The 24,488-nt window shown below is 41.9% G+C and overlaps 1 protein-coding gene across 4 annotated transcripts in view; it reads left to right on the top strand.

The window, feature by feature from the left end:
• LOC124593354 (hydroxyacylglutathione hydrolase, mitochondrial) overlaps window positions 1–24,488 on the top strand; it is a 113,165-nt gene that overhangs the window by 49,553 nt on the left and 39,124 nt on the right. For all 4 annotated transcript variants that reach the window (XM_047131920.1, XM_047131921.1, XM_047131923.1 and 1 more), the window contains exons 4-5: window positions 3,747–4,074; window positions 12,120–12,264. In XM_047131920.1, the coding sequence (XP_046987876.1) occupies window positions 3,747–4,074; window positions 12,120–12,264 (473 nt within the window). The remainder of the gene's footprint in view (window positions 1–3,746; window positions 4,075–12,119; window positions 12,265–24,488) is intronic.

The raw sequence follows: 24,488 nt of genomic DNA, 5'->3' as shown, positions 1-24,488 counted from the left end.
ATTAATCCAATGCCAAAGGGTTAAGCTTGACAGGAAACTCTTTATTCAATGAAAACAGGAATCTAATTAATTGTGAACTAGATTGTCAATACAGAACCAAAAACATGGAACATAAAAAACTTAAGAATAAACATTGTGCATGGAGAATGCACAAGCATGGGTGCACAGAGGCATTCAGACAGTCACTCATCCCATTCTCCCTACATGAATGGAACAGGAAGAAACTCTAATAAATGGTACAATGGGACATATCCTCTGCCGTTGACCTCATGGTGATTTGCAGAGTATAGACACAGATGCAGTCATGGCATTACCAATGGTCTTTAGACTGTAGACTTTTGTGAGCACATGCAAATGACTCTGTGTGGAGTATTTGCATCTCAATTATTCATTTATATAGGAGTGTGTGTGCCACAATACAATATTTCAAAGCAAGGATGCAATGAAATGTATCCCATACGTGTCCTTATCATTAAATGTCAATTAATAACACAGCAACAACACGAGGCTTGGGTAAACAAGACTTGAGACAACAGTCGTACAATTAAGCCTTAGCATAAAGGATAACGATATGGTTGACATATTGAAAGGATGTAGGTTCACAACCCACAACGATTCTTCATCATAGTGTTAACACAGTCTGGGATTCATTATGAATATAATACTAGTATGTTCTCATTTAACATTTCCATCTGATTAGAGGAAAAATAAAAAAAAACTGTGCTGCTGGTGATGGTCAGGCAGACACAGACATAACCTTGACAGCAGCAATTCAGCTGTTACAATACATGACACTGCAGGTGCATACACTGTGCGACACTTCACTTCTCCGTACTAGCTTGTAACAGTTGTCATGTTGGATGCTATAGGTGTATTGCAAATGGAATGACCACAGCTTCCACTTAGGTTTCATTTATATATAGTTGTACGTCATACACTTTTCACTACTGTGCATTAATTTTACTTACGGTAGTTCTGCTTGCAGCCCTTAGACAGACTCCAGAATGTACAGTGCCCCTACTGACTGCAGCCAATGTAGGCTACTCCATTTGCTATGTGCAGCATTGTAGTGAACAGGACGTGTTTAGTGAATGGTTGCATGATGACTTGTTCATCTTTGTTGTAGTCCTCAATGTCTTTTAATGCTTTCTGATGGCAGACAAAGAAACATTGAAATCACATTAGGCTTAACTGTATTTCACATTCACTGGTATAAATATGTACCACATGTGAAGGAAAACTTGTGTGTATATACATGTTTTCACAAAACTTGCTGTGTTTGCTCTACAGCAAGCGACAAGTTCGAAGTAAAAGCAGTGCACATAGGCAATATTGTAGAATGCTCCGCTTCAACCACTCAGCACAATGAACAAGGAAAAGACCATAAGCACTGTGCTCACTGCTCACCTCACCAGAGTACATTGCACTGCTATTGGCTGCAGAAGTAACACCCCCCCCCCCCCCCTCCCGCGCCACACACACACACACACACACACACACACACACACACCTTTTCGGATGCCGTTTGTCTTTCATTGTACTTCACAGTTTTTGGTTTAATTCACCATGTTGCATCAATTTTTACTTTTTTCTGGGTGATCACTAAGGAAAGATCTCTCAAAAACACTTGTTTCAAAGTATAACTTGTAGTCGAAGCATATCAGAAAATATGCTCAATTAACTTATACCCAGACACCAATTTTAATTTTTGGACAGGGTTTACTTGCTAGTACACATGTGATTTTCTTAAGAACTGATGACATTCATTACTACAAATTATAGTCTAAACATTGTATTGTACATTTAATGTCCTTCACTTACATAGATTTTATATGATTTATTGGAGAGGATTACGATTTTTAATTATATATGCCATTTATATGTTTCTGCTTATATTTTGCTGGTTTTAGCATTTTTCTTAACATTTTTCTCAATTCTACGTTTTTCTCACTTCTGCATTTTATTAAGTCTGGACCACGTGAAAACATAGACTAAGGGTTTCAATTTCTATTAAAGTATGAAGTGCCTTTTTATTTTCTTATGCATTTTTGTATTCTCAATTTCTGCTTCATATTAAATGAGGACTTATTGGAGACATTTGCAACAGAGTAAAGGATCCCACTCTGAACGTTAAACAAGAAAAGCACATATCAAAGTTATATTTTCGTCTTGAATTGTGCTGATAAAATTTACAATCCAACTCTGATTCCTAGCATCTGTCCTGTGATGCAGGGTCTGCTGTTTTCATTATTCAATTACTTTAAGGGAGAGAAGTCTTGTGTACCCTCTGCATGTGAATAGTGTAAACTTAATTCTATGTGTTATCGTATTTTAAATATTTGTACATTTTATTTTATGAGATGGAAATTGGGAATGAGTCCTGCATTTGTCTAAATGAGTGAGTGTGAAAAACTACCTAAAAACCACATTCAGACTGGTTAGTGTACAAGACCAACAGTCTTTCACCTGCAGTGTGAATTTGATTGGGATATGGCTCCCTTTCTGATCTCACAAGGTAGCTACTGTGCATTAAGCTATAGGGGATGGATATCATGATGTGCAATGCAACTTGAAGGTAGCAAGGGCTCTGCTCTCCCTCTAAAAGATGTATAAACATGTAGTGACTTTGTAACCGGTGGAGACCGAGAGAGGAGGAAGCAAATATTTATCCTCTCTGCACAAAAAAGTGCAGGATGCGTTATAAAAAGGCTTGAACAGGTAAGAGCTAAATGTGTGTCAATGCTTCACCCAGGAAGAGGGTGGGGGGTGGGGAGGTGAAGCACCAAATACAGAACATTAGACTAATTTGCCTGTAATATATTGGGAGTTTGATCATCCACACAAAAAATACATATTTGAGCAATAATGATGGTTTTAAGAGTTTGATCCAAATGGCCTTCACCTGAACAACTTCTAATATTGTGAAGCAAAACCATGTTGACATGGATACTGCTGAAAGAAACATTGAGAAAAATGTGATATACATGTTTTTGAAATTGGTAATAGAAGTTGCCTGATGCAACAGTTCTGTTCTGTGGGCATTTGATGGATAGATTTTTGCTATAGATTTTAGACACTTTAAGTTTCTGCACATCTGGGATCCTTCCAACACATTCACTGCTACTGCTGTTAAAGTTTGACATACTGTTACGTTTTTTGTGCACAAAAAGCTTAATCATTCTGCGGTGTCCCAAAACAATGGATAAGAACCAGCAAATTGAACATACATAGCCAAAGCAACCCTTACAATTTTAAGCCATGTGGACAATTTAATCAAATGTTGCTTAATTTTAAATGTAATTGTATTTTTCACTGAATATTCTTCGGTGTTGTGTCCTCATAAATTTTGTCTGTTGGTGCATTTGATAATAGTAATAAAATATAAACATTTATTAGAAGCTGCCCAACTACTAATATTGATTAAGTGAGATGTGCAATTTTAATTCATTGAAGCTGAAGCTGCACTGAAGTACAGTTTCAATATCTTCTTTCGTTAAAAATCATGGTCAGTATGTTTCGGTGTCTGCCAAGAACGAGAACTACAGTTCTTTGGTAGTTACTTAAATGATGGACATTATACAATTTTTAATTATTTAATAATTTTTTGCACTTTGATACCTTAACAAACTATTACTTAGTTCAAGTGAAACATAAATGATTTTCTGTATGCCTAAGAGTTTTAAAAAAAGTTGATTTTCCAGTTCTTCAGTCACAGCTGTAATTTTTTACATGTTTACTGATTACAGGGATCATGCTGGAGGGAATGAAAACATTGCAAAGAAAGTGGCAGGACTGCAAGTTTTAGGAGGTGATGAGCGCGTGGGTGCACTCACCTGGAAGGTCAAGCATGGTGATGAGTTGAATGTGGGTAATCTCCATATTCGCTGTCTGGCTACTCCGTGCCATACTTCTGGACATATATGCTATGTAGTTGGTGCACATGAAGAGCCAGCACCTGCTGTATTTACCGGTGATACTCTTTTCATAGCTGGTTGTGGACGCTTTTTTGAAGGCACACCACAACAGATGTACCATGCCCTTGTGGAAGTACTAGGAACATTGCCTGATGACACAGTATGTGCTTTGTATGCATTTTCCTTACCATATTATCTCCTGAAAAACTGTTGTAATTTTTCTGATACATTAAAATAAGATTTTCGTCAGTACAGACAGCATCAATTTGCGATCAAACATGTGAATATCTGTACTTAAATGTTTTTAGGACTGTACTGTCAATTGCTGAAATATTTAGTGTGATGTTTCACAGTTTAATGGTGTGATTAGAGAGACTGTATATGTTTGGGCTTCTAGCTATACCGATAATTCTCTTTTGTTCAAAATTGTATTTTAAGCTCCAGAGAAGCCCAAAAATATACCCTCAGCATTTTGTGTCATATTGATTTTGATACTATTATAGTACAGATCTATAATTCAGATTTAATCTACAGGACCAAATAATGCATGTAAAAAGTGTATCATATGAAGGATGAGTAGTTGGTACTGGCTTAAAATGATACACAAAGTGAGCTGGAACAGTGCTTAGTTTGTACAAACACAATATCAGAATTTCCATCAACCAACTTTTATTCTGCATCCACATGAAGAGGTGCACCAACTGAATGTAGTAGGAATCCGTACTGTCACATTTAACCTTAAAATACATTAAAGCACAGTTTAACAGTTAAATATACAGTCATCATGTAAACATTAGTCTGCTTGACAGCCCAGTATGCTGGCTTATATAAGGCTGTTTTTCACACAGTGCAGCTCCTAGTGCGCTATCCGTGTCAATGTGAGAGGACCTTGTTAGGCCAGCCTTGGAGGTGTGCAACATTTGATTACACATGCCTGCTCTATAGAGTTACAACAGCGTAAGACCCAAAACTTGCATTTGATAGGAGCAGAGTTTGCTATCACAATTTTAGTTTTCTGTGATCTCTCTACATACATTAAAATGAATGCTGGGATGTTACTTTAAATCTTACAGTCAATTTTTCTCCATACAAATGTCCAATCTGAGCGTATGCTCAGTTTATAATGACCATTTTGTCATTACATCATTAAACCTGATTTCCGTTCTGTGTTTTATATCCAGGGCTGGTTCTGGTTTGAGAATGTTTTTCTACACAAGCAATGTATTTGCCACCTCCCCTCCCCAGACAGTAATTGGCATTCTTTTCAGTCTTCAGACTGGTTTAATGCAGCAGATCACAAATTTCATTCCAGTGCCAACCTCTTCATCTCAGATTAGAACTCACACCCATCATCCTTAATTATTTGTTTGATATAGTCCAGTCTCTGTCTTTTCCCATAGTGTTTACCATCTGCTGCTGCCTAGAGTACCATTAACTTTCATTGATGTCTTACATACCCTATTATTGTGTCTAGTTTTCTTTCTCTTGTTGCCAGTTCTGTGGAAAACCTCTTTGTCTTGCCAGTCAACCTATTTGTGACATCCTTCTGTGGTAACACAGGGATGCCCTCTTTTGAGTGTGCTAGTGTGCTTTTTATGTCCACCTGGCTTCATCCATTTTCTGTTCTTTTGCTTTCAGGGTATCAGAAGTCCTTCACTTCATTTGCTTTGCTGTCCCCAATTCTGCTATTAAGTTAATTACGAATCTCATTTCTGCTACACTGCATTATTTTAATTTTTCTTCAATTTAATATCTATCCATAGCATGTGCTCATTAAGCTTTTTGATTCGTTTTAATTGGTCCTGCAGTTCTTTTTCACTTTCCCTGAGCATAGCAATGTTACCAGCAAATCTTATCATTGTTACCATTTCAGCCAGAATTTTAATCACACCCCTGAACATTTCATTTATTTTCATCATTGCTCTTTTGATGTGTGAGCTATATAGAAAAAGGGGGGGGGGGGGGGGGGGGAGAGAGAGACTACATCCCTGTCTCACACACTTTTTTTAACAGAGCACTTCATTTCAGTATCCCATTCTGATTTTTTCTTTTTTGTTCTTGTACATAGTATATATTACCATCTTTCCCAGTAACTTACACCTATTCTCTTCAGAATTTTGAATGTGCTGTACAATTTTACATTCTCAAACATTTTATCCAATGAAGGTGAAAGAGTCTTGATATATGTTAAGTTCTGCTTCCATTATTGGTCGCAATCTCAGAACTGCGTCTTTGGTGCTTTTACATTATCTGAAGTCATCATATTACACATTTTAAATTTTCTTTTTTTCTTCTTCTGCAAACCTGTGTTATTTGTCTCAGAAATTTGGATATATCAGCTGTTAAGGTGATTGTGTGATATTTTGTTCACTTATCTGGTCTCGCTATATTTGGGATTGTATGAATATTTTTCTGGAAGTCTGTTAGACTCTACAAACCAACTTCAGTGGTCATTTGGTTGCCACTTCTCCCACTGGTTTTAGAAATTCCAAAGAAAATTTTGGAGTTGAGTGCCCCTTTGGTGCCCTTGTTAGCTTGGTGCCTCAAGAAGTTGCTTGTGATGCTTGGACCTTAAACTACCTCTGCTTACAAATGATGAGTCATAGTAATAACATCTTCTGGTATAGTCTGCATTGAGTTTAAACACTGTGTTCTTTATTGTAGACTCATTACAAAACATTAATGATATTCAGTAACAAGAAAAAGAGAACTGTTTAATTTTTCTCAACAGAAATTTGTGACAGGGAGCTGTTTTAGCAGAATTTTTTTTTTCGTGCTATTACTATTCATATCTTTATTTCTTTTCGAAAATATTCTCTGAAATGGGCAGTAATAATAATAATATGTAAGATGTTACGTTACAAGAGTAATCAGTTACACTGTTCTAACTAGGAACACAAGGAAACATGTGGCCATATAAGAGATACAATTTATTGAGTCACGGAGTGACATAACAAGCATGCAGTGAAGTTACTACACATCTGGAATACAAAAACAACTGATAGCATGGAGCCCTGTGCATGCCCTTATAAAGATGCAGTCCCCATCAGCTGTTGCTCGTGTGGTGCTGTGGGCATACACCGGATCGGGTGATGGCACTTGGTGATCAGGCTGCTCTGGCAGCTTCCCCGGTTAGCTGCTGATGTGCAGCTGTAGCGCCCAACTTACATCTGCTGTTGGTGTTAGGTGTAGTAGCCAGTGGATTATTACTCTTCATTCCTTGCGGGGTGTAAGGGGTCTGTAGCCCCTTACTATAAGTTTGCACTCGGCACAGGTCGATAGGGCAAACAATCGATAGTGTCGTGTTGCGAGAGCGAGTGTAGAGTTGAGTCAGTTCCCAGGTTGCGGGCCGAGCCGTGTGGAGGCCTGTTGCTGTAATGCAAGGATTTACCGACAAAGGGAGTGGCCATTGCCGCGGTTTAACCCCTTTGTGTTAGAATAATACGGGAAAGTGAAGAAGTATAATTACGAGTGTGATCAGTGATATTTCTGTGCCGATATTTGTGGTTCCGCGTCTACCGCGCCGGCATCATGGAATGTAACAACTCCGTAGCAGTCAAATCCGATTGCCAGTCCCATTACGTACACGGTCACAATAATTAATATTTATTTGGGCTGCTATTCAGATCCGGATCGGGTCGAGATAAATAAATCGGAGGTGTTACAGGGGGAAGGACCAGACATCACTGTACACAATGCTATGACTGAAGAGAAATTTGTGGCATCACTGGGGGAGGTAGCCGAAGGCACAAGAAGTTCCCAATCCTCTTGGACCAATGTATACAGACAAAAGTGAGGGTGATGACGGCATCCACCTGCAGATTCCAGGGCTACAGATTGACGGGATTGGTGATGGGGTGGGAGCCATCCAAATGTTGGAGTCCATGACAAGGGGCACTGGCACAGGCAGTGATGACAGGGGACTGGAGAGGAGAGGAGAGGAGAGGAGAGGAGAGGAGAGGAGAGGCTCTGGTGACGGTGACTTGTCTTCTGTCCCCAATGAAGGCAGCACCTGTTACGTGCACGGGAGGCACCAGCACCTGACACAGGAAGCAAACACACTGAGGAAGCCCCAACCGATGGGATAGGCAGGCACGACCTTCGGAATGGTGAGGGCTGACAAAGAACAATGTGTCAGCCTCATGGCCTGAGGAGGTGGCTGGCATATAACTGGTTCTTGTGGCTTACTTTGAGTCTATCTTTGGTGCGAACCAGAAAGATGTAGCAGCTGCCAGCTGTGGACAATGGCCAGGATCCAGTGAGGGTATTATCCAGATGCACTGGGCCAGATTAGTGTACCAAATGTGAATGTTAATGGAATGTGTGGTTCTAGGGGATGCCTACCCAGCAGCAAGAGGTTGAGCAGCATCTGCAGATGATGGCTGTGCAGATGGTCGGTTGGACTTTTGGTCCCAATTAGTGTTTTGTAAGAGCATAAAGAAATGTGAGAACCTCCTCAACCAGTAAGTCTTAGGTGTACTTGCACATCTGCGTCTTAATGTTAGAAAGAACTGTTCTGCCTCACCATTCGGCTGCAGATGGAAGGGAGGCACCATGACGAGGCAAATGCCATTATGTGTACAAAAGTCCTTGAAAGACTGTACCACAAACTGAGAACCATTATCCAAAACAAGGTTGCAAGGCAAGCTTTCTATGTAGAATATTTTTGATAGGGCATTGACAGTCGTGTCTGCTAGTGCAGAAGGACAGTGAATGCCGTGAAGAAGAGGAGGAGAAAAAAAACAAAAAAAAAAAAAAACATCAGTTCCAATAACCTGAAAGTATCTTAAAGATAGGAGCAGTGAAATCAATACAGACTCTTTCCCAAGGCTGTGTAGGGGTCAGCCACTATGAAAAAACAGTGCATGGTGCCACTTGCTGTTCCGAACACTTCGGGCAGGCCATGCCAAGGTGTTCACCTCCTCACCTCTCAATCGATGCCCAGCCAAAATACATGCCAGGCGCACAAATAGTTTTGTGCTAGAGCTCATGCTGATGTAATGAGCGTAGGACCTCCTGCTGCTGTGGTGCTGGACCCATGATGTAGGCAGAGAGCCCTTCCATCGACAGGAGAATAATGGCATTCAAAAGGGAGAGCCGAAGGCGCAGTGCATAAAAATTCCAAAGTGGGTCTGGTGCCCAGCCCGGCGGATGCTTGGGCTCCTCTTGTTGTATCATATGTATGACCTGCTGGAATGCTAGATACGCAGCCACAGCAGAGGCAACAAGGGAATTGGTGATTGAGAAGCTATCCATTGTGTGCCTCATCTTTGTCTCTAGTTGAAACAACACAGTTTTTCCTGGTCGAATGAGGGGTTAGGGTCCATGGGGAGACGGTACATAACATCCATGGTCACATGTTGCAAAGTGGGATGAAAATGGACCTCATAATTGTATTGGGGCAAGAGCAGAGCCCAGTGCTGAAGATGATAAGTGGCTTTGTCGAGTAAGGATGCTTGTGGGCTAAACAGTGAAACTGAGGGCTTATGGTTGGTAATTGACTGAAATGTTGCACCTTATAAGAACACATGGAATTTTTTTAAGGCCTAGACAATAGCAAGTGCTTCTTTTTCCACCTGAGAATAGTGTTGCTGAGCTGACATGAGGGTTTTCTGGGCAAAGGCATAAGCTGTTGCTGTTCAGAGCCATCTGAATGATGATGGGCCAGGACTCCATATTTGGAAATGTCTATAGCCATGACCATATGCTTGCAGTGCTGAAGTGTTGCAAGACAAGGCACAAAGCATAGACTATCCTTAAGCTGCACAAAAGCATGCTCACAAGCTGCAAACCAAAGAAACAGAGCATGTTTTCGAAGCAACAAATGCAAGGGGGCAATCAATAATAGCCACTGTGGCAATAAACTTATGACCGTAAGCCATCATTCTTAGGAATACTCGAAGTTCCTGTAGATCAGACAGATGGGGCAAAGCTGTAATGGTAACATTTTGCTCCATGGGGCACAATCCCTGCTGGGAAATTTCATGGCCCAAATAAACAGTGGAAGGCTGGAAAAAGTGATTCTCAGCGAGATTACATTTGAGGCCTGTGGCCTGTAGTACAGTAAAGAAAGAACGGAGGTTACATGGGTGAACCTCAGAGGTAGTAGCTGTCATGTTAGTATCATCAAGGAAGTTCCTGTAATAAAGGACATTCGTTGTAACCTGGTCTAAAAGACACTGAAAAATAACAGACGCACTGGGGACTCCAAACATTAGTCATTGATACTAACAGAGGCCATTGCCTCTTGGGGAGGGGGGGGGGGGGGGGAGGGAGGTTGTCAGAGATGGAAATACTGAGGACAAGAAGCCCACCTCTTGGTGCCGGCTGCCCACTTGTGTTGTGTGAAACGAGGGGCATGAGGGAGGTGGTGATCACTGTCCCTGCTGCCGATGCTGAGTTTGTCTGTGTCGGCCTGGTTGACTTGCTTGTATCGTGGCTACCTCTCCATTCCTCCCCCATGCTAGGCTCTTGTGTACTGGGGCTGTACACTGTCAACAATGGCAGCATCATTCCAAGCCTGTAATTGGTGGCACTCGGTGTGGGAGAGCTCAAACAAATGGGCGTTATTCACGCCCTCTTCCAACATAGGGTCCTCAAGCTGAAGGCCGCATTGATGTACCTTTTAACCTGGTGCCAAATGAGTGATTGCATCTGTGACCATGGCATCTGCATAAACTCTTGAGAATTAGCTGTGATGAATCAACATTTACAACTTTGGCTGTGAAGCTTGGCCACCCAAGCAAGATAAGATTGCTGCGGCTGTTAGCAACATTTAGTAGAATTCAACATAAGCAGCTATCACATGCATACGCTTGCAGTGATAGGTGGTCAGCAAAGTACACAAATTTTCAAAAGAAAGTGAAGTTGGTTCCTAGAGAGCAGCTAACTGGTACAGCAAGTGATACATATAAGGTGGTATCCATGATAAGAAAATAACCTCACAAACTTCCTTGTCAACAAACTGGAATGTCACGAAATGTTGGTGAATCTGCTTCTCATAAGCATGCAAGTCTCCTGTGGAATCATCAGAGAGTGGGAATGGCAACAGGTGAACAACTGGTGGCTTAGTGTGGGTCAGCATAGCCAACAACTGTTCCAACACGCCCATATTTTTCTGCTGTTCTTGCAGAAGGGACTTGTCAAGCCTCCATGGAAGAGCTAAACAGCAGAAAAACCACATAATCTGAAACACACAAAATGTCATAAAAGAATCAGTGAGGTCATATTGTACCTCTTTATCCACATGGTTGTTTTAAAAGTAATATGAGTAAAATTAATGGCACCCAAGTAAAAAGTAACAACTGCTCATTGTAATAAGTGAGCTAGCATGTCAGTTCCTGACTAGTAAAGGAAGATTCTTTGAGCTCTCTTGTTGTACATTAGTGGCAAGATGATTTTTAATCATAACTGTAGTAAATAAACAAATTCTGATGATACCAGTCTGATTGGGTAAACAAAATTGAGAGTAAATGCACAACACAACGAAGAAAAAGCACATGTAAAGTGCAGTGTGACCTTTTTCTTACAAAAAGGAAAGGTAAGTCTTCTGTATTGTTGACTGATTTTTCTTTAATAGCTGAAACTGTTAGTTATGTTTGATCAAAAGGAAAATTTACTGTAGAAACTCATGAAATGATAATGAGGCAGAATGACTGGCAGTATTTTTGCTCAGGAGATGAAATTTCATTACTGCCAACAGAAATATTTAGAAGTGGAAAAAACATGGGTCTACCTTCAAGAACTACTAGCTCCTTCATCAAGGAGGAAAGAGTGGTAGGTTGGGGAAGGTTAAAAAGGTGTAACTGGTCACTCACACTGCAGGATTAGGGAACCCTCCCTGTCTGTGAGACTGAGAAAACAAAGAGCCTTATGTTAGAATGGTGTGGATAGTACTGCCTGGCAGCCTAGGTTCGACTTTGCTGACAGTAAAGTCCTTCAATAGCTAAATGTAATCTCTGGCATTTATGAATGTCCAGTTATTCTATTCCAGGAATAATTTTTTAAATTCGCACATGACAAAATAAATATATGGGATATTAAATGTATTATGTACTTGATTTCTAAACTGAGAGGTTTTAAACCCACTAGTGGCTCATGATTGTAAGAGTGGTAAATTGCCCAGAATTACATTTGTCGTCATGTGCTTATCTGCATAAAAATGAAAGGATTTCACTACTCCAATTTACAACTTTTATGTTCCAGAGGGTCTTTTGTGGCCATGAATATACAGTTGCCAACCTAAAATTTGCTGGACATGTTGAACCGGCCAACCAAGACATCAAAAGAAAAATGGAATGGGCACAGGGAAAACGCTCAAAGCAGGAACCAACTGTGCCATCAACTATTGGTAACTATTCATCTACTTACTTAGTTTCATGCAAATGGGAACAGTGTATTGGTGATGTGGTTTTTTTTTTTTTTTTTTTTTTTTTTTTTTTTTTTTTTTTTTTTTTAAGTAAAGCTATTATGGAGTTAATCTCCACATGCTACTTTCGTTTACAGATGAAAAAGAGAATGTGTGACTTCTGTAATTTTCTTTCTGTTTCCTTAGAGAGAAAAATTTCAGATTTCGCAGGAATATGATGATTAATGAATACACACACGATTTATTTATTCTTCATAAAGCTAAAGACTTTCACAAATAACATAGAGAGATTTTCTGTGCTTAGGTGCTAACTGATATTTCTTTCCTGCATACCTTTTTTTCTTTTTTGTGTAGAAAAGGTACAAAGAAGGGGACAACATTTTTGCTAATTTGTAAGTAACGTAAAGACTGTTGGTATGGGTCAATTTGGTGTAGCTTTGTTTTGTGTCTGGCCTATAAAGTGTCTAAGGTGTTGGAACCCCGAATGATTACCACAAAATTGGTAGCATGTTTCAAACATAGAAAACAAGGATTTAGTTGAGAATTAATTCTTTTATTTTAGTCATAGTATTTGTTGCAATGGTTGTGTGTGAGAAGTTAAAACTGTGTGCCAGACCAGGTTTCAAAGGTAGATGCTACCTTGCCCTGACAGGTAAGTTAGGAGTTGAGGAGAACACAGTGATCAGAAAATTGGCTTGGAATGAGTTAATATTTGTAATTTAGGTATAAATGAGACAATTCAGTGAACAGTGAAAGTGTTGTCTTCCCCAGCTCACAGTTAATAACAGAAACTGCAATAGCTTTCTAATGAATCCTTTCACAAGCTAAGCTACAGTAAAAAAAAAAAAAAGACATGAATGAATGTGGGAGGGAGGGGCAGCAAGTGCACAGGGTAGGAATGTGACATAAGAGCACTGTAACCATTGAGTTTGTGCAGCCCATGATAACATGGAGGAGTGGATTGGGAGGGTGCGATAGGACAGAGGAAGGAGGGTCTGATAGGTAGAAGGTGTGGGTGCAGTTGTTTAGTGGAAGATGGGGCAGGAGGATTATGAGAACAAAGGATGTGTTGAAAGGATAAGTCCCAAGGATAACATGACCATGTTGTCTTGCAATTTGATTTTCCACAGGGACAGATGTCTGTGGCAAAAGGTTGGAAGTGGCATAGGGATGAACCAGGATGCTGTGTAGGTTGAATTATCAGTGAAATATCACTTTAGGAAGGGTGGGAAGTATTGTGGGTAGGATGGCCCTCATTTCCATGCACAGTGATAGACGATCGAAGTCCTGGAGAAGGACATGGTTATGGTTCAGTAGCTCCAGTCGGGAATGATATTGGGTGTTGAGGAGAGCGCTCCTGTGCAGCTGGTAGTTGGGGGTGGTGTGAGTTTTGTGCAGTGGCCTCATAGACAGTATAAACACAAAATGTGGAACAGTTATGCACCTACCTAGTGTGATAATTGAATGACTGTCATATTGTATGTGCGAAGACTTTCATGGCTGTTGTCAATAATAGTAAAATGTGATTAGTGAAATGACTGAATTATCAAATACAAACATTTTATTGAATTGCATGAAGTGATTGATTTCAGAAGCATTCATTGCTACCATAAACTTTTCTTTGCATCAGTCTACAGTGGCTTTTGTATTTGGTTAAACAAGTATTTATATTTTTCTTGGTAATTACAGTATACCATATTTATCAACGAGACAGACACAGACAGACAGACAGACAGACAGAGAGAGAGAGAGAGAGAGAGAGAGAGAGAGAGAGAGAGAGAGAGAGTCCTTGAGAAATTGTTACTTTGAATGTACTCTGTCTGATAAAAATACTTTTTAAAGCATCCACCTAAAAGAGTTAATATTACAACTATTCTAATCTTATGCGACTTATTGATTACCTACATTTTGGTAACATGAGGAGAAATAAACACTTCACTTCCTTTTTTGTGTAGTATATAAGTAAGCAGTCTGTGTTACTACGGTTTTTAATCACCACCACCATTTCTTATCATTGTCATCATCATCATCATCGTCATCATCATCTGTAAGCCTGCTATCGTTTCTTCCTTCCTGGCCCCCCTCCTCTATCGTGTCATCTTGTGAACCATCCTTAGGATTGAATATGCAACACTTTCTGGATCCTTTCATTATAAATTCAGTTGATATTTTGTCTCAGGCAGTAAGGGCCCACGGCCCAAATGTGGATTGAGGTCATGTTCTCCTTGAAGAAACCACTTCGTGTAAATCTGTCCCAGGCAAGCCTTAAAAGGTCTGTTTATTTCATTACTTATTTGGAAGTTGAGAAGTTCTGCAACCAGGAATTATTACCAGGTCTGTGTTGTTCTTTGATATCAGATCCTTAACTTCCCGGCTGTGTTGCCCGAAATTATCCAGCACCAACATTTTCTGTGTGTTCAGCAAATAGCATGGTATTCCATTCCAAACAGACTTCATCCATCGTAACTTTGGTCATATGGCATCAATACCTTTTTTTGGCATTTGGAGATAGGCCCTGCAGGCAGTTTTTCTTTCAGTATGGTTTTCCAGCTGAGAGCCACATATGGTACGATCTTTCTTCCAATCTGCTAGCAGCCTTAGCATTACTGTTACACTGGCCTTTACATGGCCAGAAATTCTTGTAGGAACACTTATAACACCCTTCACATTAACAGTAACATTTAATAGCATATCAAAATAAACAGATTTCTTATTGGCATTGTCCATATGGCCTTGCAAATGGTCATGCCAATTTTCTTAGCCTGATGATATGATGCCGCTAGAAAATTCCTTTTCAACTCAGTGCTTTCATTCAAATAATTTCTTGAATAATTGGGAACCCCTAATTGTGTTTCTTGTGCCTGTGCTGAGATCCAGCTGCTTCAATTCATGATACGTTCCCTGGTTTGGTCCCGTGAAAGTTTGGCTTGTAGAACGAGTGCTCATTAATTTCCTCTTCATCTGACACCACCTATGAACATTTACTTCAGTGACATCAAATTTCCTTCCAGTTTTACAGTTTTTTATGGTCTCTGTTTCTTGAATAACCATTAACATACTATTAGCATCATATTGTGTGTGTGAACCACTTACAAATCATGAACTCATAGATCCACTTTTCTCACAGTCATAGTTGTGATTTCCATTTGTTATCGATTGCTACAATTTACAGTTCTTACAGTGCTGACAGTATAAGCAAACTAGGTGACAACAATACATTGTCCTTCCCGGCCCCCTGCAGATGGATCGGTTGGAAATGGTACCGCTTGGGATTAGCACTTTTGAGACGGAGCGAGAGCCTCATTGGGGCACTGCTCATAGCCAGTGTCTGAGTGAGTCTCAGGTGCCACCTCAAAAGTGTTAACACTGTTTACAACCACCTCCCAGGGGGCTCATCACACTTTTGTGAGTTTGTGCTTGGCTACCACCAGGCCCCAGCCTTTAACATACTATTAGCATCATATTGTGTGTGTGAACCACTTACAAATCATGAACTCATAGATCCACTTTTCTCATAGTCATAGTTGTGATTTCCATTTGTTATCGATTGCTACAATTTACAGTTCTTACAGTGCTGACAGTATAAGCAAACTAGGTGACAACAATACATTGTCCTTCCCGGCCCCCTGCAGATGGATCGGTTGGAAATGGTACCGCTTGGGATTAGCACTTTTGAGACGGAGCGAGAGCCTCATTGGGGCACTGCTCATAGCCAGTGTCTGAGTGAGTCTCACGTGCCACCTCAAAAGTGTTAACACTGTTTACAACCACCTCCCAGGGGGCTCATCACACTTTTGTGAGTTTGTGTTTGGCTACCACCAGGCCCCAGCCTTTGCAGCACCTCTTCCCTTTCCATGCTGCATGTCTCTCCTCCTCCTATGTCTGGTATATATCTGGCAATGTGTTCTGAAGTTTCAGTAGTCTGGCATCAGAACAGTCCCTCATCTGTTTCTTCTTCTTTCTTTATTTCTTCACTCTCCTTCTCCTACCTTTCCTCCACTCGGCATTTGAAGTTTCTCTTTGTTTCTTCTTCCTCCCTGTGCACTCCTAAAGACTGGCCCATGCATAATAGGTGACTGGGTAATGCATAATTCCCAGCCCCGGGTCGACAAGTAGGTTTCGCATGTACCCCCTGATACTAGCCACGCCTAGGAATGAGTGGTTACCTGAGCTGTTACCTTTCCAAAATGCCAGTTGGTGAGTTCAGAAGGTGTGACCTGAGATGTCAACTATCACCTAATGAGGCTGAGCCCCCTCTGAGAGAGAGGGGAGGGAGGAGACAGGTGGATACTTTAAAAAGTTTGTATTTTTATTAGTCACAGCACACCATCAGAGACGCTGGAAATCCTGGGGGTATTTTTGTGCAGTGAGTCAGTCACCATCTTAGTCTATGTCCACTACACGTAAACGGAATGAGGCTAAAGATTCAAAGACTCTCCCAGCCGCACTTTGGTTCCTCCTGGTATCATATACCAAAGGAGGACAGTCCTTTTCTATGGTTAATCTGTTTATTATTCAGAAAGGCGTTGATCCAGTTATAGGCCCTGTAAAATCCTGCTCTTGTTTACATAATGGGTCTTTGCTTCTGGAGACCAATTGTGGTTTTCAAGTGTAACAACTGCTTCGCTCCTCCACAGCTATCCTCTTCATGTTTAGGCCCATCAACTGCTGAATTCTTCGTGTGGTGTTATGTACATTTGACTGCTCGATGGTCTGGCAGAGGGAGAAATTACAAACGTAACTGTCTGATTGGGGTGTCACTGCAGTTCACTGGGTAATGAAAAAGGTTGCTGCTACCTTAGTGCCTAAACACACTCTTTTTCTCACATTTGATTAAGTAGCGTTTCCATCGAAGATTAAAGCGGGCTATGAAATCGTCATGGTCTAAACATATATCCCATACCCAAGGTGTTGCCACAAGTGTCAGCGTTACAACCACACTCGCATGTCCTTTCAAAACACAGCCAAAGGTGTTACTTGTGGTGGAGATGCTCTCGAGGAGATTGTCTGCCTTCTCCTACCTGCAGTGTCAGTTGTGATGGTGACCATGCTGCCTCATCCCGCAAATCTCCCATGTACCCTGATGAGTGGGCCATCCTGCAGTACCTTACCTTGTCACTCACAACTTGTCGGCTAGTTGAAAGCCCTACATTTTACCATCTGGTACTTACAGTACCATTCTCACCATACCTCGCTCCAGAAAGCACATTATGATGCAGGCTTGTGACGTCCAGCTCAGTACTACAGTTGTAAAATCACCCAGTAGCACAATAGGATCCCCGTCTCCTCCTACAGCTGTGCAGCAAGCCACTAAATCTTCGTCCCCAGCGGCAAAATCAACTGCTTCACAACCAGCAGGGCAGAAAAGACAAAAGGAATACTCCCACGAAGACTTTATGCTTTTTGTCCCCCTCCAGCCAAAAGACATCTGAGTCTTTATCTGACAACCGCAAAGCGTCTAGGAAATCACACAGGCAAATGGTCTTCTCCTTCCCCGACTCGGATATCCTCTTCAGTGGTATCGCCACTTGATACCCTCACCCGTTCAACCTCCATTTGGCTGGTGCGCACCACCTACCATTTTTCTGCCCTGTAATCTGCAAGCCAAACCAAGGAGATTGCCACTGCCTCTGTAGATCTTACGGAACAGGATCTCTGGGCCCTGTAGTAGTGAATCTTCGAAGCCTGGCACTCTGCAGCTGTCTAGATGATTACCCTTCATTTTTTCCCTAGTCCGCATTTCCTGTTATGAATCTTCTCCAATGAAATGTTTGTGGCATTAGATCCAACAAGCAGGAATCGCAGCTGCTCTTGGAATTCCAGTATCCGCTTTTTTCTGCTTCCAAGAAACAAAATTGCATCCTAGTGATCGCTTAGACATGTGGCATTTCCTTCCAGTCTGAATTGACCTTACCTCAGAGGATGGCATTCCATCTCATGGGGGGGTGGGGGGGGTGGGGGGTCATGCTATTCATCAAGAATGACATTCATAGCAAAACCGTCTCACTGAACACTCGACTGCAAGCTTTTGCAGTCCATGTTATCCTTCCTCACATCACTTTTTCTCATTGCAATGTCTCTATCCCTCTGTCCGTTGGTGTCACTAGGGCAGACTTCCTCCAGCTTATTGCTCAATCCCTCACCCCTTTTCTCCTGCTCGGTGACTTTAAAGTGCACCGTCCCCTTTGGGGCTCCTCTACAACCTGTCAGAGAGGAGGGCTCTTGACTGACCTTCTCAATCAACTCAGCCTTGTCTGTCTTGACACTGGAGCACCCACATTTGTTTCAGACTCCATGCACATCTATTCCCATCTGGACCGCTCATTCTCCACTGCCCACCTTGCCCGTTGTCTCAAGTGGTCCGTCATCTCAGATATATACTCAAGCGACCATTTCCCATGCACTATCAGTTTGCTGACTCCTACTCCACCTATGTATAAACCGACTTGGTGGCTTTTTAAGGCCAACTGGAGGTTTTACTCTTCCCTGGTGACCTTCTGCAAACATCATTTCCTCAGTTGTGATGACCAGATAGAGTACTTTATTTTTACTGCCGCAGAACATTCCGTATTTTGCAGTTCATCTGTACCTTGCTGTGTTCCGGTCCCCTGCCACATGCCACAATGCAGTTTGCACCCAGAGGTGTGCTGCTCTCTGCGATTTTAATGATCATCGTATAATGGTGAGCTATATTTGTTATAAACATTTGCGTACACAGTGTCATTGTATTCTTCATAATAGCAAAAAAGCTAACTGGATTTCATTTACTCATTCTTTTGACAGTCTCACTCCCTCTTCCACTGTGTGGTTTCCAGCCTGACAGTAGCAGATAATGTCATGAAATTTCAAGCTCCACCTACTATCAGTCCTCCTTTCTTCCTCAGAAACGAGTGGAGGAGGCTTGGGTGATACTCTTCTCCTCTCACAATTGTGAATGTTACAATGTCGCCTTTACTATTTATTTATTTATTTAATTGTGTCTGAGCTACATCTGTAATTAATTAATACGCTATATATACTAGATTACAAATACAAGTAAACGATAGTTATTCATTCATATATACATTCATGATCTTCACATATTGTAAGTCGTCATTATTGTCTAAAGCAAGGCTCATATCTCTCTCCAGTGTTCGGCACACTTCACTGCAGCGTCGTTGGCCAACCACAGGTCTTGGAAAGTGCATGGGGCCAGCAAAGATGGACAGGTCAGCAGGTGTGTCATGGTTTGTTTTCCTCCACATTGGCAGGGCTCTTCTTCGGTGTATCCCCACTTGATCAGGTTATCCTGTGATCTTCCCATTTGACATCTAAGTCTATTTAGGCTCTTCCAGACTCTCCATTCCAATTGTGATCCAGCAGGAAGCTTTTCTTTAATGTTCCAACTTTTCAGACTGCCTTTATCCAATTTCTGTTTCCACATTGATTCTCTAGTTGTAGACTGACTTTCGGTTAGTGGACGTTCAACTTTTATGAAGTCTTTCCTAGATTTAAGTCTTGCCTCCGCTGGCTGATGTGCGTACAGGGGATGTCTTCTATCTTCGCACTGCCTGCTTCGTTCGGCCATCGCCAACTTTTGCCGTCTGATCTGTGTGTGTGTGTGTGGGGGGGGGGGGGGGGGGGGGAGGGGGGGGGCGGGCTATTTCAGAACACATATAAAAGAGATCACGGTTTGTAGGCTTCAGGCATCCCGTGATTAATCGACAAGAGGCATTCGGTGCTGCGTCTAGCTTCTGAGCATGTGTCGATCTTCTCCAGACGGGGCATGCATATTCAGCTGGAGCAAAGCACAATGCCAGGGATGATGCATTTCAGGGTTCGCTCCCCAGTGTGAGTTAGTAAGTTTACGGATTATGCCGTTCTGTGTGTTGAATTTCGCTCTAGTTTTCTCTACGTGTTTCTTGTAAGACACTTGTTCGATCTAACGTGACTCCAAGATAAACTGGGTTTGGGCAGTGTTGAAGTTTAACTGAGTTCCATTCCAATTGTAATTCCCTGTTTGCTTCCTTGTTGTTTAGATGAAATAAACAAGTCTGCGTCTTTGCTGGATTAGGTCGAAGCTGGTTCCCGTTGTTATATTCAGTTAGTTCTTCTAAGGCATCTGTTAGGTTTCTCTCAATCTGTTTGATTAATCTAGATTGGCATGCAATGGCTACATCATCAGCATAGATAAAGCTTCTTGTCGTCGGTCCAACTGGTTGGTCATTTGTATACAGATTAAAAAGTAGGGGGGACAAAACACTACCTTGTGGGAGCCCGTTCTTCTGGTTCCTCCAGCGACTTCTTTGTTCTTGAAATTCCACATAGTATCTTCTGTTGGAGATCAGTGATCTCACAACTTTAGTAAGGTGGTAGTTTCCCGTCATTTTGAAAATTTTTCCCAGGAGGATTTTGTGGTTTATCGTGTCATAAGCTGCTGATAAGTCGACAAACACCACGCCAGTTTTTTCTCCCTTCTCAAAACCGTCCTCTATGTATTGTGTTAGGCAGAGGACCTGGCCAGTGCAAAATTTACCTGGTCTGAATCCTGCTTGTTGTGGAATGATTTGCCTTTCTAGTTGTGGTGCTATTTTATTCAAGATAAGATGTTCATATAGCTTGAAAGGGCAGCACAGCAGCGATATTGGATGATAGTTCTTAGCATCATCTCTTGGTTTACCTGGTTTTGGGATAGCTACTACCTTGGCCTTCAGCCATAGCTTAGGTATCGTCTTGTTTGACCAGCAGAGATTATAGAGTTCTAAAAGCCATTCCTTAGCTATGGGCCCTAGGTTCTGTATAAATTCATTAATGACGTCGTCGGGACCCGCGGCCTTCCTGGGTTTCAAGGAACTGATAGCAGCTTCCAGTTCTATTGACGTGAAGTATGGCTCAGGTGGTATTTCAGTCACTTGTGGCCTCTTATATGAGGTGGCAGTCTTACTGTTCCTGGTTGGTTTACCATTCAAAAGGAGCTGATGTGCGATTTGGTTAGCTGTTACGGAAACCTGATCCCTGGGGGCTGCCGGGTCGCTGGACAATCGCTTTATGAGGTTCCAAGCTCTTCTGCTACTGTGCTTCATGTCAAGACTCTCCAACGTATGTTTCCAGGACTCTTGTCTGTCTTTGCTTATAGTTTCAATTAGCTGATCCCCAAGTTTTATGGTTTCTTCACTGAAAGGGTCCATGCGGTACTGCTCCAGGTATTCGTTATATATTTGTTTCATGTCGTTGGAAACTCCAGGAATGTAGAGTGTTCTGCAGCCTCTAGGTATGCTGAGTCTTGCTGATCTTTTAACAGCTTGGATGAACTTTCCATAGTTTTCAGTGTTTGATGGTAAATTCACGATTTCCATGTCTAAGGTGTCCGCAAATTTTTTCATTGGCCCTTTTGAAGTTAAAATGTCTTTTAAAGGGTACTTTTTGTGGCAGTATTACTGGTCTAAACTTTAGCATGATTGGTCTGTGTTGGGTCTTTGGGATAGGATTGAGAACGAATTTGTTGCATGACCCGGACAAGGTTTTGAAAACAAATATGAGGTCTGGGTTATACCCTCTCTTCCATCTTGCACTGTTGAATGACGCAGGCTGTTTCTGATCATGGATGAGATTCAGCTCGTGTTCTTCTGCCCAGCTTTCCAGTAGTTCTCCATCCTCATTTGTGTCTTGATAGCCCAACACTCTATTGTGACAGTTAAAGTCTCCCATTATTAGCTGTGGGTGACAGACATGTTGGCTGAAAGCAAACCTTTCCCCTGGCGGTTTATATATTGATGACACCGTAATGCTTCCGATAGTAACAGAAATGATTTCCGTGTTGTTAACGGTGTAAACTTGAATGTTGGATACTTTGATTCCAGGCCGAATAAACAGAGCACTTCCATATTGGTCGTGAGGGCACTCCTTCCTTTACTATGAGGGAGCTAGATAGCTAGATCATGCTCTCACTTTATCCCGATCTTCCACCCCAGGGCTAGAAGATGCACATATTCAGATGTTGCGGCAAGCACTTTCTCTTTCATGCATACAATTGCATTTGGGCAGATTGCACATTACCCAGGGGCTGGCGTGAAGCCACTGTCATACCCATACCTAAGCACAGTAATGATTAGCACCTTCCTTCTAGCTACCACCTCATTTCTCTCACCAGCTGTGTTGCAAGGTGATGGAAAGTATGCTTCTTGGGACGGCTGGTATGGTGGCTCGAGTTATGTGATCAACTAACCATTGTGCAATGTGGATTTCGAGTGCACTGCTCTGCAGTTGACCAACTTGTCACTTTGTCAACCCATGTCACGAATAGTTTGCTGTGGAAATAGCAGACTGTGACCATGGTTTTTTGATTTGGAGAAAGCCTACAATACCTGCTGGAGGACTGGTACCCTCCATACTCTATACATGTTAGGCTTCTGAGGTTGCCTGCCTCATTTTCTGCAGGAGTTTTTAAAAGTCAGAGTTTTTATGGTAAGCGTCGGTTGGTCCTTGTCAGACACCTTTATCCAGGAGAATGGGCTGCCTCAAGACCCTGTCCTGAGTGCAATCCTTTTCGCTGTAGCCATATTATGGCCTGTCTCCTGCCAGGCATCTCCGGCTCCCTTTTTGTCAATGACTTTGTGATCTATTGCAGATCTCCATAGATTTGTCTCCTTGAGCAACATCTTCAGTGGTGTCTTAATCATCTTTACTCGTGGTACATCGACAGTGGCTTTTGCTTTTCCACTGACAAAACCGTTTGTATGAATTTCTGCCGACATAGTGGGTTTCTTCCATCATCTTTTCATCTTGGGCCTATTGCTGTTCCATTCCTGAAACTATTAAATTCCTGTGGCTTATGCTTGATAGAAAACTTCCTTGGTCCTCCCACGTCTTACATGCCCGCTTGCTCTACCCAATGTCCTGACCACCCTCCTCCATTTGTACTGATACCTTGTCCACTTAAAACTAGACTAAGGGTGTTTTGTTTGTTCATCTGCATGTCCGTCCATTTTACAGCCTCTTAATACAATCCACTATCATGGAATCCGTATGGCCTCTGGTGCCTTTTATATTAGCCTGGTTGAGAGCCTCTACGCAGAAGCTGCCAAACAGTCGCTTTCATACTGACTTCATGTTCTCCTCAGTGGATATGCGTGCCATTGCCTGCCACACCTGGCTACCCATCCCATGCCTCCTTTTTTGATGACTCATGTCACCGCCAGTATTGAACACGCTCTTCTTATCTGTTACCTCCTGGAGTTCACTTTTGGCTTCTGCTCCGGCACCTTAACTTCACAATACCTGCCATGTTCCTGATGGGTTTGAACCCTCACCGCCTCGGCTTCTTACGGCACTCCATTTTGGAGTTCGTTTGCTTCCTAAGGAAACTACTCCCGATTCGATCTATCACTGTACGTTTCTTGACCTTCACACGCAATGTAACAGTAGCACCTTTGTGTACACTGATGGCTCTAAGACAGACATTTTTGGTATCAGCTTCCAGGACGCTGCTCACTATCTACAGCAGAGCTCTTCATCCTCTATCAGGCACTCAGTACACCCGGTGACACACGGTTTTTAATTGTGTCATATGCTCTGATTATCTCAGTGCCCTTCGGAGACTGTATGTGCTGTATACAGTCTCTCCCTTAGTGCAACAGTTCCAAGTAAGCTTCCACTTGTTCGCTATTGAGGGAGCCACTGTGATGTTCATGTGGGTTCCTGGTCATGTCAGTCTGACAGGAAATGAGGATGCTGACACTGCTGTCAAGGCTGTAGTCCTTCTGTCTTAGCCCGCTATCTCTTCTATTTCTTCAGATGATATCAGTGTTGCCATCTGTTGGCAGGTGGTGTCACTTTGGCATCATCACTGGTCATGGGAACAAGCTCCATGTAATTAAACCCCTCCCTGCAGCTTGGCCTACCTCCTCTCAGCCCTCTTGCCACAAGCAGATCATTTTAGCTAGGTTGCATATTGGGCACTGTCTTTTTAGCCATCACCATTTGTTAAGCTTATTGTCACCATTTGTTGAGCTTATTGTCGTTGACCTTTGACAGTTCATCATTTCCTGACCAAATGCCCTTTTTTTAACCAGCTACGTTCTATCGTTTTAGGAAACGACATACGGTCTGTCAACAGTGCTTTCTTTTTATCCATCGTAGCAACATGGTGAAAGACATTTAATCTTTGGTTCGGGACCTCTACTGCCTCTACAACATATTTTGTGGACCTTCCTCCAAGAGGAAGTCCT

The sequence above is a fragment of the Schistocerca americana genome, chromosome 2 (genome assembly GCF_021461395.2).
Source record: "Schistocerca americana isolate TAMUIC-IGC-003095 chromosome 2, iqSchAmer2.1, whole genome shotgun sequence".
NCBI lineage: Eukaryota > Metazoa > Arthropoda > Insecta > Orthoptera > Acrididae > Schistocerca > Schistocerca americana.
Note: the sequence above shows the minus strand (reverse complement) of the source record. Positions and strands in the feature narration are given on the sequence as shown.